This window comes from Arvicola amphibius, chromosome 9 (genome assembly GCF_903992535.2).
Source record: "Arvicola amphibius chromosome 9, mArvAmp1.2, whole genome shotgun sequence".
Lineage (NCBI taxonomy): Eukaryota > Metazoa > Chordata > Mammalia > Rodentia > Cricetidae > Arvicola > Arvicola amphibius.
In genome coordinates, this window is record NC_052055.2 from 123,704,509 (window position 1) to 123,718,365 (window position 13,857).

At 49.8% G+C, this 13,857-nt stretch overlaps 1 protein-coding gene and 1 long non-coding RNA gene across 5 annotated transcripts in view; one reads left to right on the plus strand and one right to left on the minus strand.

The window, feature by feature from the left end:
• The window catches only part of LOC119822487 (H-2 class I histocompatibility antigen, L-D alpha chain-like), a 741,986-nt gene that overhangs the window by 30,806 nt on the left and 697,323 nt on the right, over positions 1-13,857 (plus strand). For 2 of the 3 annotated variants that reach the window (XM_038341857.1, XM_038341861.1), the window contains exon 5: positions 12,206-12,322. In XM_038341857.1, coding sequence (XP_038197785.1) covers positions 12,206-12,322 — 117 coding nt within the window. Of the gene's footprint in view, positions 1-12,205; positions 12,323-12,502; positions 12,536-12,682; positions 12,731-12,870; positions 13,273-13,857 lie in introns of those variants that run through there. The other variant, XM_038341858.1, reaches the window with a different exon arrangement.
• LOC119822530 lies at positions 5,487-9,183 on the minus strand. Of its 2 annotated transcripts, none has more exons than XR_005286802.1 (3): positions 7,897-8,308; positions 5,695-5,849; positions 5,487-5,544 (listed from the first exon to the last, which is right to left on the minus strand). It is a non-coding gene; the product is annotated as an uncharacterized LOC119822530 (long non-coding RNA). The 2 variants fall into 2 exon arrangements; XR_005286801.1 differs by lacking the exon at positions 5,487-5,544 and adding an exon at positions 8,353-9,183 and having other exon boundaries at positions 5,559-5,849; positions 7,897-8,107.

A 13,857-nucleotide genomic window follows, 5' to 3' on the forward strand; every position in this document is an offset into this window, starting at 1 on the left:
GCTGGTAAAGCCCGGCGGTGGTGGCGCACGCCTTTAATTCCAGCACTTGGGAGGCAGAGGCAGGCAGATCTCTGTGAGTTCGAGACCAGCCTGGTCTACAAGAGCTAGCTCCAGGAAAGGCTCTAAAAAAGCTGCAGAGAAACCCTGTCTCGAAAAATTTAAAAAAAAAAAAAAAAAGCTGGTAAAATTTCAGGATTTTAGTAACTAAAATGCCCTCCCAACACTTTCTATGTTTTCTTTCTTATTATTTTTATTCATCTTCAAATTCTTTGCTTATATTTCTTCAATTCCCATGCCCCTTTCTTGCTAAAAAGTGTTTTTGTTGAGGCTGGTCCTTGAGAGAGAGTTCAAAACCAGCCTGAGCTGTGTGAATGCAGTCTCAGAAGGTGAGAGGCTTTGAGGTGGCAGACACTTTATCACCAGCACAGACACAGCAGATGGGCCTCTGTCTGCCTGAGTCCAGCCTGGTCTAAACATTGAGTTCCAGGACAGCCCTGTAGAGAGAAAAGAAAAAGAAAGGAATAGAGAAAGAAATCACAACAAAAGCAAAAGAAGGGGTGGATTTGATTTAGCAGATTATAAAAGCGCCGGCCACCAACCCTGACAACCTGAGTTTCATCGCTGACTCCATGTTAAGGTCAGAGTGCACTGACTCCACCATCCTATGAGTCCCGTGTGTGAGCCATGACACGGGCACGCCAGTTCTCATTTTCCTGCACTCACACCCGCGCACACATACACACAATATTAGATGAAGAATGGTTTCTTAAATCTTTACTTTTATACAATATGTATTCATATCTTCTTATGTTTGTGCGTGTGTGCCTCATGTGTGCCTCCTGTGTGCCTCCTGTGTGCCTCGTGTGTGCCTCGTGTGTGACTGGTTGTCACAGAATCAGAAGCTGAAAATGTAAGCAACCAGGCTAGCTTTACACCCGAAATAATTACATGGAAACTGTATTCTTTTAAACACTGCCTGGCCCATTAGTTTCAGTCTCTTATTGGCTAATTAACCCATATTTAGTAATCTGTGTAGCACCACGAGGTGGTCGCTTACCAGGAGAGATCTTAACCTGGGTCCTCCTCGGAGAGGAGAGGCATGGCGACTCACTATGGCGACTGCCTGAAGCGTCTGCCCCCTGCCTTCTACCCAGCGTTCTGTTCTGTTTACTCCGCCTACCTAATTTTCTGTCCTATTAAAGGGCCGAGGCACTTTCTTTATTAACCAATGAAATTAACACATAGACACTCCTCCATCATCTAACCACTGAGCTGTCTCTCCAGCCCCATAAAGAAGTTTACAAGTTGGGACATACAGGCTCCTCTCACGTGGTCTCTCCTCACTGCTCTTGATCACTGTCATGTGTAGCATGAGGAGGAGACGGGGACCAGCAGTGGAGGCAGCGGTGATGACGTCTGCATCAGTCTGTTGGCAAGGACTCTATGGTGCCTAGTTTTGTTCCTCAACTTGACTACGTCTGGAATTAAGCAAAACCAAAACGTTGAGGGTACACCTCTAAGGGATTTTTGCTTAATTTGAAGTAAGAAGGAAGATCCTCTTCATTTTTTTTTTGTTTCTTTGTTTTTGTTTGTTTTCTTTCTCAAGACAGGATTCTCTGCGTAGCCCTGGCTGCTCTGGAATTCACTCTATAGACCAGGCTAGCCTTGAACTCAGAGATCTGCCTGACTCCTTCCGGAGTTCTGGGATTAAGGGTGTGTGCCATCACGTCTCATCTTGGTCGTGAGGTGGGAAGACAAACCTTTAACCCAAATCAATTGAGTTGGAAAAACCCACCTCTAATCTGGACCCCACCTTATGCTGGAAACCTAAGTAAAGACAGGGAAGAAGGAAGCTTCTGATCTTTGCCTGCTGGCTTTCCGCTTGCGAGTAAGTCCATCCCTCCACCGGCATAGAGCCAACTTCTCCAGGGGATTCCATCATGTACTGAAGACCAGCTGGGACAGCCAGCCTCGGGGACTGAGCAACTTCTGGACTCTTGGGTTTTTTCTTCATAGCCAGCTATGGTTGTATTAGCTGGATCACAGCCTGTAAGTCATTCAAAGAAATACTTTTCCTTCTCCTATCTGTGTCTCTCTCTCTCTTTCTCTCTATGTCTCTCTCTGCGTCTCTTCCTCTCTTTCCCTCTGTCTCTCTGACTCTGTTTCTCTCTGTTTCTCTAACTCTCAGTCTATAAATTCTGTTTCCCTAGAGAACCTTGATGAATACAGACCCCGACAGCAGCAGAAGTAACAAGGGGCTAACAAAGGGGTGTGCCCAGGGCAGACCACAAGGACAGAGACACTAACAAAGGGGTGTGCCCAAGGCAGAGACACCGAGGGACAGCTAAAGTAGAGGGAGGATGACAGTAAACAGAAAACTGTTCAAAAGAAAGACAGACAGACTTGAAGAGCCAATAATGAGAAACAAACTGCAGACCCAAGTCACCAGATGAGATCTGGACACCTCCAAGCTTCTGGAGTCAGGGCTCCTGGGGCTGAAGAGGCAGTGCAGTGGGTAAGAGACACACACTGCTCTTGTAGAGGAGCCATAGCTCTGTAACTGACCACAGCTCCAGCTCCAGGGCGTCTGGCCCCCTCTTTTGGCCTCCACGTGTACCTGCTCTCACAAATACACATAAACACACAGACACAAACATATATACATAATTAAAAATAAAGCAAAATAAATCTTCCTTAAAGATACAAGGATCCTGGCACTCTAGGCCCGACAGCTGCAACCCCTGCATTTGTGACAGTGTGACCCTGACCATGGCTGCACCTGAGGATGCAAACACCAGAGCTGCAACCCCTGCCTGTGTGACAGTTGACACTGACCATGGCTGCAGCTGAGGATGCAAACACCCAGAACCCTCCCCAGGGCTCTAACACCAGCATGTTATCTGTGGCTGCTGTCAATCAGTCACTCCTGCTGGAAGCTGAGCATCTTATGGCTGTCAAGTGCTGGAGCTGCTGCCAGCTGACGCCCAGAGCCAAGGCCAGGTGTGGTACAGATGTGATCCCAGGACTCAGTGCAGAGACAGAGGAAGGAGAGGAAGGAGAATCCAGGTTAGCCTCAGCTGCAGGGAGTGTAGGGCCCTGTGCAGCCAGGCAGGGAATTTTTAACTGCCCTGGCATTCAGGGCAGCCTGAGCCCTAATTGCCACACGGTCTCCCAGAAGAAGTGATCACAAATTCCCAGACCCGTGCTCACAGTCACTTCATCCTGAACATCTTCTTCATTCCCATAGATTTTTGGTGTGATATTTGGAGGGTTAGCAATAGGTAGAAACTTACCCAGGGCCACAGAATCACAGAGACAAACCCTGCAGGAGTTAGGTCTGCTCCTAAAGCCAGGTGAACTCAACAGGAGACCTCCAGACAGGGACATCGCTGTGGGGAACACTCCACTGATCTGGGAGGAAGTGGAGACTGGGGTTCACTAGAACTTCTACTGAAGTTCTCCCTTCTCTTGTGTTTCTGGATTTCTTTTGCATAATCTCTGCACTATGGTGCATGTTTGTGAGCTGTGGTGCATGTTCTAAACATCTTGGAAGAACAGTGCCTCTCACAGTGGGACCTGAGCCTGGCAGGACCCCTCAGTGGCCTACCCACAAGGGTGTGTTAAATGCTAGTCCAAGTGCTGGAGAAATGGCTCAGCTGCCAGGGTGCTCTTTAGAGGATCCTTCCCAGCACCCTCAATGGGTGTTCTCAATTACCTACAACTCCAGCTCCAGGGATCCGATGTCCTTGGGGCCTCGGCTGGAAACTTTACACACGAGGCATAGGCTCACAAAGGTATACACACATACACATAAGTGAAATAAAAATAAATCTTAATATGGGCTTGTTTTTATTGTGTATGTAAGTATATGTGCCACTCAGAAGTCTCACCTGCATTTTCTCATCTTCTGCTGCCCCCTTGTGGCCAAAGTATGACACAGCGGCCAGCTGCCAACTAGGCACCTGCCCTTGATTTCCTTGCTACACACTTTGCTCAGCTTTGGCAGAGGTGTGACCAGGCCTCCCCTCTCCCTCTCCTCACTCCCACGTCCTCTTCTGCACAGACAGCCTAATTCTGACCCAGACGACCTCCACCCACTCCTCATCCACCCCCAAAACACCCCAAAGCTCTTCCCTCTCTCCATCCCTCACCACCCACCCTCCCCACCCCTCCATCTTGTCCTCCATTGCCCCTCACCCTGCAGCACCCTCCCTCCCACAGCTCCCGAAAGGACTGATGGGGAGGAAGGCTGGACACTGTGCCCAGCCTGAGCATCCGTAGGAGGAGACGTTGGTCCAGATGCTGTCCACACCTTACTCTGTGCAACCGTGAATCCAGCTTTCCCACAGCACCAGTTTCTACTCTACAAGGGTCAGTAGAATTACTAAATAAAATAATTACTTTGTCCAGGACAGTTAAATTTTTCTGTCACAACAAATACACATTCTTGTCCACTTACATCCTCACAACTCAGTGCTGTCTTGTTGGCAACAAGGCAGCCATTTGCCTATACAAATCAGTGAACACCACGGTGTTACAATAAAACTTTATTTGTAAGTACTGATATTGGAATTTCATCTTTTCACATAGCACACAGTACTGTTGGACATTTTACATTAAACATAAACATGAGCTCACAGGCCACAGAGAAACAGTTAAATTCAATTTGTCTCACAGTTTTTTTTTCAAACTCTCTCTTGAAGAAACACAATTATTAATAAACTGAAAACATAATAAAAAGGAAATTCTTTTTAAAGTTTCTTTATTTACATTTTATATATGAGTGCTGTCTTAGTGAGGGTTTCTATTGCTGTGATGAACATCATGACCCAAACACAAGCTGGGGAGGAAAAGGTTTACTAGGCTCACACTTCAGCATTGCTGTTCAGCACTGAAGTCAGGACAGGAACTCAAACAGGAAAGGATCCCAGAGGCAGGAGCTGATGCAGAGGTCATGGAGGGGAGCTGCTTCCTGACTCAGGCTGCTTTCTTAGAGAACCCAGGACCACCAGCCCAGGGCTGTCCCTAGCCGCTTTGGATTGGGTCCTCCCTTACTAATTGCTAATTAAGAATGTGCCTTACACCTGGATCTCATGGAAGCATTTCCTAAAATGAGGCTCCTTCCTCTCTGAAGATTCTAGCATATATCAACCTGACAAACAAAACCAGCTAGTGCTACTGACCCCTTGTCAACCTGACACACAAACCATCACTATTCAGCCACAACCCTCCCGTTCTTATTCCTTCCCAAGATCTCACATGAAAATCACAAATAATTTTAAAAGTCCAGACTTTACAAATCTAAACATAATAAAGTTCAGTCTCTTTAGAATATCCATTCTCTTTAAACATTCAAAATCTCTTTTAAAAGTTCAAGTATTTCATCTATGGGATTCTTTAAAAATCAAAGGAAGACCAGATGGTGGCACACGCCTTTAATCCCAGTACTTGGGAGGTAGAGGCAGGTGTATCTCTGTGAGTTCAAGGCCAGCCTGGTCTACAGAGCTAGTTCCAGAATACCTAGGGCTGTTACACCAAGAAACTCTGTCTTGAAAAAGGAGAGAGAGAGAGAGAGAGAGAGAGAGAGAGAGAGAGAGAGAGAGAGAGAGATTAATACCTTCTTCAAGAGGGAAGAAGCTGGGCACTGTCCCAATCTAATCCAAGCAAAGCCAAACTCAACAGTATAAAACTCACTGTCGAATGTCTGGGACTCACTCGCGACCTTCTGGACCCTGCGAAGGGCTGTGGTCCCTTCTCCAGCTCTGCCCTCTGCAGCTCACACAGCTCCTCTTCTGGGCTCCTTCGGCTCCACTGCTGCTGTTCCTGGTGATCTCCCATGGTACTGGCAGCTTCAAAACACCTGGCTGCACTTTCCCCAACAGAGCCTCTCATAGGGTCTCACGGGGCCTCAAATCCTTGTCATGAGCCCTTCAGTCCTGGGCCTTCAACTGCCAAGAGGCTGCACCTTCCCAACGGCCTCCCCTGGCCTCTCACAGTGCGGAGCCTCACCTGCTCTCCATGACCCTTCATGCCCTCAAAACCAGCACCACCTAGGTGACGCTCACGCATTACCAAATCCACACAGGGACTGTTGGCACAGCTGGCAGTGGACAAAAAGCAGGAAGCAGTTTTGAGAGAATAATGCCCATATTCCCAAATATTGTCTATAAATGTTTGTTTACATTTAAAGGGGGATATGCTATGGAGATGGATACTTTGCAGTGCTATGGATCTTGCTCTATCGATACAAATTTAAGGTCAATTTGTTACATTGCTGCTCTTGGTTAAGGTATAGTGTTTGTACAGCTCATTTAAAATGTAATGTATAATTAAGAAATACATCAGTAGATAATCATCTAAAATAGTCAAGCTTGTAGTCATGTTAGTTAGGTTTTCTAAATATATAGAGATATATTTCAGTTAGATGGGTATTCTTCAAATCTTTCAGAGACCTTCATAATATGGCATTTAAATGTTTACACAGTTTAGGACATTTCATGAGAATGAGACACATCTGGACTTGGAAGCACCAAAAGCTTCAAGAGGAAGATTGGCACCAAAGAGGCCCCGTATGGAGTTTGCTAGCCATTTGGGCAAGAGATTGCTCTTGTCTGGACTGCTTGATGCTATGCTGTATGAACTGGACATGCAGCACCCACAGAAAAGTGACTGCTGAAGCTGCCTAAAGAAGGGGACAGTCCTTCGGGGTTCCTGCTGTTAGGAATATTTCCTAATGCGAGCTCTCTGCCTACGCAAAATTCCCAATCAAGCCAAATCAAAACAAGCCAAATTTAAAAATATCCGGGTTTAATGGGAGTTCTGCACTCTTGGGTGGCTCCTAGGGAGAACCGGGAAGCCATGTAAACGCCACCACCCAGAGGGAGCTCTTTGGAGCTCATTTAAATACCCTGGGGAGTGGTCCTGACCCCTCCCTGGACTGCTGGGATTCTCAGGGTCAGGGGGCTAGGATAGATACAAGGGGCTGGGGCCTAAACTCCCAACTTAACACCCGCTTCATGCAAGAGTCTGCCAGACATTTCTGAAGAAAGTGACAAACTGATAAACAGGCAAAACTGTCTGAAATTTCCTGCTTAATGGGAAAGTCTGCCGGATACTATGGGCCAGTGGGCTGAAGATGGGTGCCCCAATGGTACAGAAGAACTTTGGGTGACTCCTCCAGACATGAGATGTCTCTGTCAATTCTACAGTTTGGGAAGTTGCTTACAATGCACTTTCTGTTTACTTAGGTAATATTATATCCTTAATGGAGTTGAAAAGTAGATACTTAGGTAATATTATATCCTTAATGGAGTTGAAAAGTAGATAGTTATAGTTTTCCTTAGTTATAAAAGATATATATATAATAGATTTATATAATGTTATATAAGATTTATATAATAGATATAAATATTGTAACTTTAATTCTTGTTTGATAACTGTTTGCTATGTATAATTTAACTATGTTAAAGTTAAAACCTTCCCTTTTATTTCAATAGAAAAGGGGAAATGGTGTGGGAAATCCTTCTGTTTATGTGTTGCTTTTATTGGTTAATGAATAAAGAAACTGCTTTGGCCTATAGCAAGGCAGAACTTAGCTAGGCAGGGAAAACTAAACTGAATGCTGGAAGAAAAAAGGCAGAGTTTGGAGAACCATGGAGCTGCCGCCAGAGACAGACACACCGAAACTTTGCCGGTAAGGCAAAGTCACATGGCAATACACAGATTAATGGAGATGGGTTAGTTTAGGATATAAAAGTTAGCCAGAAATATACTTAAGCTATTGGCCAAACAGTATAGCAAATAATGTGGTTTCTGTGTGATTATTTCAGGAGTCTGGGTGGCTGAGAAACAAACAAGCAGCCTCCTTACAACAAAGACCAATGCTCAGGATCTCACCTGTAAACAGAGACTTTGCCTCTTCACTCAGGATCCTGTCTTCACAGCCTGTGCTTACACTCAGACTCCTAGTGTTTCTTCCCAGATGATCATCTGTGGCTCCAGGTGCTTGTGTTTTGCACAGATCTTCATTCCATAGTCCTGAGATTGTCCGTGTGGACCTGGGTCATTGTCTCAGCACAGTGAACCCCTTCTCCATGGGAAGAGACCCCTGTGGGGACCAAATACAGCAGGGCACTGACCCTGTCTACACTCCGTTTCCCTGTGTGCACACACTTCCATGGTGCAGTTGCTTTAGGGAATAAACCACAGTAAGTAAGAGTTAAAAGTAACTAAATATAAAACAGAATAAAATGATAGTGTGGTAAAAGTTACATACTATATGGCTCTCTCTCTCTCTCTCTCTCTCTCTCTCTCTCTCTCTCTCTCTCTCCCCTCCCTCTCCCTCTCTCTGACCTTCGCTCTCACTTTATGAGCCGATGAGATGAGGGAGATGATTGTCACAGGCTTGTGGGACACTGGACTTGATAACAGATGGCTTCTGAGTTCCTCAGTCATGTACAGTGTGGACAGATTCTCACGGCACAGTACACACTGGGGATTCTGGGTTGCATATGGTTCAGTAGTGTGGAGAAAAATTAAATTTATTAATTTTTTGTTTCTCTGGATTTTTTACTTGATGTCTTCAAATTCCAGCCACACATAACTGGAGTAGAAAGTGAAATCAGAGGCGAGCAGGGCCTGCTTCCTGCAGGGGGAGTCACACAGGACACAGTGTGTCACAAGTGCTTAATCAGAGCTGTAAAATCTCCAGTCACCTCCGATGCAGGTGTCCACAGCAGCCCCGCATCCTCCAGGACTCCGACAGCACCTGTTTCCGTGAACATCCATTTTAGGTGCTGGGTGTATTTTACCTGGAATCTTCACGCTCTCAGGTTTCACCCTCACTAACCTGAGGAGCAGTTGGCCTTAGGCGGCTCAGACACCATGACACACAGCGCTCCACCCCGCAGCGCAGGGCTCAGGCAAAGTCTTAGTCCCAGGCGGGTGAGGTCTGGGTGGGGAAGCCCAGGGCTGGGGATTCCCCGGTCCCCAGTTTCACTTCTCCAGCTCCTAACCCGGGTCAGGTCCTTCTGCCCGGACACTGATGACAACCGGGCGGGTCTCACCCCCATTGGGTGACGGGATCCCGGGGAACCAACCAGCGTCGTCGCGGTCACCGGTTATAAAGTCCACACAGATCATGGATCTAAGAGCCGCCCCGGATCGGAGATGGAGGCGATGGCCCCGCGCACGCTGCTCCTGCTGCTGGCGGCCGCCCTGGCCCCGACCCTGACCCGCGCGGGTGAGTGCGGGGTCGGGAGGGAAACGGGCTCTGCGGGGAGGGCGGGGGCGGCACCGGGAAAGCCGCGTCCCCGCGTGGCCCAGCCGGACCCTCCCGCCCCTTCCCCACCCGCGTCCCGAGCCCCGCGCCCCGCTCCCCTCCCGGCCCGCGCTCCTGCCCGGGGTCCCGGGAGCAGGGTCGGGGTCTCACCGCGCGCCGCCCCCAGGCTCGCACTCCATGCGGTATTTCTTCACCGCCGTGTCCCGGCCCGGCCTCGGGGAGCCCCGGTTCATCGCCGTCGGCTACGTGGACGACACGCAGTTCGTGCGCTACGACAGCGACGCGGAGACTCCGAGATATGAGCCGCGGGCGCCGTGGATGGAGCGGGTGGGGCCGGAGTATTGGGAGAGGAACACACGGATCATCAAGAACACCGAGCAGAATTACCGAGGGAACCTGAGGACCCTGCTCGGCTACTACAACCAGAGCGAGGGCGGTGAGTGACCGCGGTCGGAGGTCACGACCCCTCCGCGTCCCCACGCACGGGCCGGAGTCGCCCAGGTCCCAGGTCCGAGGTTCGGGAGGAGAGCGGGGACCGGACCCGGTTTCCCTTTCGGTTTAGAGTCCGCGAGTGGGCGGGGCCGCGGGCGTGAGTGACGGGGCGGGGCAGGTGGGCGGGGCCTCGGGACAGGGCTGTTGGGCGGGGCTGACCTCTGGTGGGCGGGGCCGCGGGTGACCCCGGGGCTGAACAGGTGGGCGGGGCTGACCGCGGGTCCCCGCAGGCTCTCCCACCATCCAGCGGATGTACGGCTGTGAGGTGGGGTCGGACGGGCGCCTCCTCCGCGGGTATCATCAGTTCGCCTACGACGGCCGCGATTACATCGCCCTGAACGACGACCTGACGACGTGGACGGCGGCGGACACGGCGGCGCTGATCACCCGGCGCAAGTGGGAGCAGACTGGTTATACAGAGATCACCAAGGCCTACCTGGAGGACACGTGCGTGCAGTGGCTGCGCAGATACCTGGAGAACGGGAAGGACGCGCTGCTGCGCACAGGTCCGGGGGCCGCGGGCGACTCCTCCCTCTGCCCTCGGGCTGGGCTCAGTCCTGAGGGAGAGGAAACCCTCACTGGGGTCATGCCCCTGTCTCTGAGGGCAGACAGTCTCCCTGGGTCTCCTGATCCAGCATCCAGGGACTGCACTGACCTCCCAGGGCTCAGCCTTCTCCCTGGACAGCTCCACATCTGTCTCAGGAGGGAGGAGAGAGGATCACCAACAGCTGCTCCTTCAGTCTGCAGCCCCTGTCAGCCATGGCCTCTCCCAGGCCGGGTTCTCTGCCCACACCCAGTGTCTGTGGACACTGAGTCCTGTCATCTGAGTGTGTCAGCCCTGACACACCAGGACCGGAGTCTCCTTCACCTGATGGGAGACATGGACTCCTCTACTCTAGGCTGCTTCCCCAGTTTCTAGAACTTTCTAAAGAATACATTCTCCCAGGTTCCTCTGTGTGAGGTTTGCATCCCTCCCACACCCCAATTCTATCTCTTCCCAGAATGGTCACGTGGGAACCTACAGGGAGCCCTGAACAAATGCTAAATTTGGGTTTTTTTCTTTTTTTCTTTCTTTTATTTTCCTCTCTCTCTCTCTCTCTCTCTCTCTCTCTCTCTCTCTCTCTCTCTCTCTCTCTCTCTCTCTCTCTGTCTGTCTGTCTTCTTGTTTTCATTTTGCTTTATGTGAGTTTTTCTTCCTCACTGGGATGGTATTCCTTCTCTCCCTCCCCTGTGTTATCATGTCTATCAGTCTCCACAGGTTCCAGGGGGACTGACACTCTGGATAATTAGACAAGTTAAGTCAGTGTTCCCTTTAATGAGAAAGATTCCTGGGAGCTTAGACTATATTCTGCCAGGAATTGAACTTCCTCAGAGACAGTGTCTTCTGCACCTCCAGACTGGAGTGACAGGGAAGATCCACACACCCTGTGAGCACGGCTGTGTCCCAGTGTGTGCTACACTGGGCTCCACAGCACACTTCAGGGATCCTGAGTGACAATACCTGGTATCTTGTCTCCCAGAGGCAGGGTTTGAGAAGTCAGTATCTCTGGCTGAGTGTCAGAGGTTCACCACCATTGGGACACAGTTTGGTGATGGCTGTTCACTTGGATTCACAGTTAAACTGGACAGCAAGATGCACACGGTGCTTGTTCCCCAATGGTGGCAGCAGTAGTTGGTGGCACCCTTCATGTAGCCCGATCATCTTAATTTCTTATTCCTATATGAATTTAATCGCATATATAAATTAATTATTTTCCATTCCTTCATCCTTTTCCTACATAACTTATGCTATAGAACTCCACATAAGAAGACCATGTTGACCTGCTGGCTCATGTGGATTCCCTCTTAGCTTCTGGGTCCCCAGGAAACTGTGCAGTTCTGTGATGAGGGGACCAGCTCCACCTGCAGGTCACTAGTGTGATGACAGAAGTGTTCAGTCACATAGTTCAGTGTCATCATTGATGTAACTTTGTCTTTGCAGATTTCAGTTTACCTTGTTAATTGTAAGATTTCACAAATCTTCCACACAGATACCCCAAAGGCACATGTGACCCATCATCCTGGACCTAAAGGTTACGTCACCCTGAGGTGCTGGGCCCTGGGCTTCTACCCTGCTGACATCTCCCTGACCTGGCAGAGGGAGGAGGAGGAACAGACTCAGGACATGGAGCTGGTGGAGACCAGACCTTCTGGGGATGGAACCTTCCAGAAGTGGACATCTCTGGTGGTGCCTTCTGGGGAGGAGCAGAAATACACATGCCATGTGCACCATGAGGGGCTGCCTGAGCCTCTGACCCTGAGATGGGGTAAGGAGGGAGTGGGTGCAGAGCTGGGGTCAGGGAAAGCTGGAGCCTTCTGCAGACCCTGAGCAGGGTGAGGGCTGAGAGCTGGGGTCACGACCCTCACCTTCCCTTCCTGTCCTTCCCTTCCCAGAGTCTCCCCAGTCCACGGTCCCCATCATGGCAGTCATTGCTGGTCTGGTTCTCCTTGGAGCTCTGATCATCATTGTAGCTGTGGTGGCTGTTGTGAGGAAGAGGAGGAGAAACACAGGTGGAAAAGGGCAGGGTCTGAGTTCTCTCTCAGCCCCTTTTAGAAGTGTCTCTGCCTCATTAATGGGAAACACATCCACACCCCTCATTGCTCCTGTCTCTAACCTGGGTCTGCTGTCAGTTCTGGAAACTTCCTAGGGTCAGGGTCTTCCTTGGTCTCTCACAGCTTTTCTTCTCACAGGTGGAAAAGGAGGGAACTATGCTCCAGCTTCAGGTAAGAGTAGAGGGCGGGATTGTCCCTGAGGACTGTGGGGGTGAAGTGGCATGTTTGGGGAGCTCTGGTAACACATAATAGCTCCTCAAGCAAATCTTCTAGGGCCAAGTTTTTACCTTTCCATGAATACATATATTTTTACCCTAGACAGGGACAGTGACCAGAGCTCCGATGTGTCTCTCCCAGACTGTGAAGGTGAAACTCTTGGGACTGATTTAGGGAGGAACAAATTGGACATGATTGGGTTTCAGGGACTCCCAGAATCACCTCTGAGTGAGTGGTCCGTTGTTGGGATGTTGTCTTCACAGTGATTGTTCACGACTCTTGTTCTGTAGCGTGAAGACAGCTGCCTGGTGTGGATGGACTGACAGACGATGTGTCCAGGTCTCTCCTGTGACATCAGAGCCCTCAGTTCACTCTCAGCAATAGTGTCTGATGTTCCCTGTGATCCTAGGGGCTCAGTGTGAAGAACTGGGGAGCCCAGCCCACCCTGCACACCAGGACTCTGTCCCTGCACTGCCCTGTTCCCTTCCACAGCCAACCTTCCTGTTCCTGCAGACAGGAGGGGACATCTCCATCCTGTCTCCCCCATGCTGCCCTGAGCTGCAGCCCCTGACTTCCCCATTGAAATTAAGAATCTTAATGTGAACTTGATCTAACATGTTGTTTAATGGCTAAATTAAAGGATTGGGATAGAGTTTATGGAGGAAATAAATGGCATCATGGAGAACCTCCCAGAACCTGTGTTCTGTGCTGTGTGTATCTGGGGGGACAGGATGAGGCTGTGGGAGCTGAGTGAGAATAGGGCTGTGCCCAGATGGAGCTCAGTGCGTTATTGGCTTTGACAAGGTCACTCGTCAACTCTGTCAGTTCCTGGCTCTGTTCTCTACATCACTTAGAACCACATGCTGACATCTGTGATCACAGGGACACTGGGATGGCCAGAGTCTCATCCTGTCCCTGGGATTATGAGCCACCAGGGCTGCTGTGACAGTCAGGGCTGCTCTCCTGGCTGTGATCTTTCCCCTGTCTTTAGTGTTGATTTCTTCTCTTTTTAGTTAGTATGCAGGACTAGGCCTGTTCTTGCTCCTGTGAGTGGTGTCTGCCTCATTACCCTGTGGGGTCCCTGAGTGACAGCAGTAAGAGGTGTTTTCCATCTCTGTCCCCTCAAGGTTCACTAGACCCTGCTCTCAGGAGACTGTGGGATGAGAACATGAACTTCAGTCTCCTGAGCTTCTGCCTCCCTTCAGGCCCCTCCCTGAAGATTCTCTCCTTCTTTCCCATCTATGAGAATCTCACCGGGGTTGTAGGATGGGCAGAGA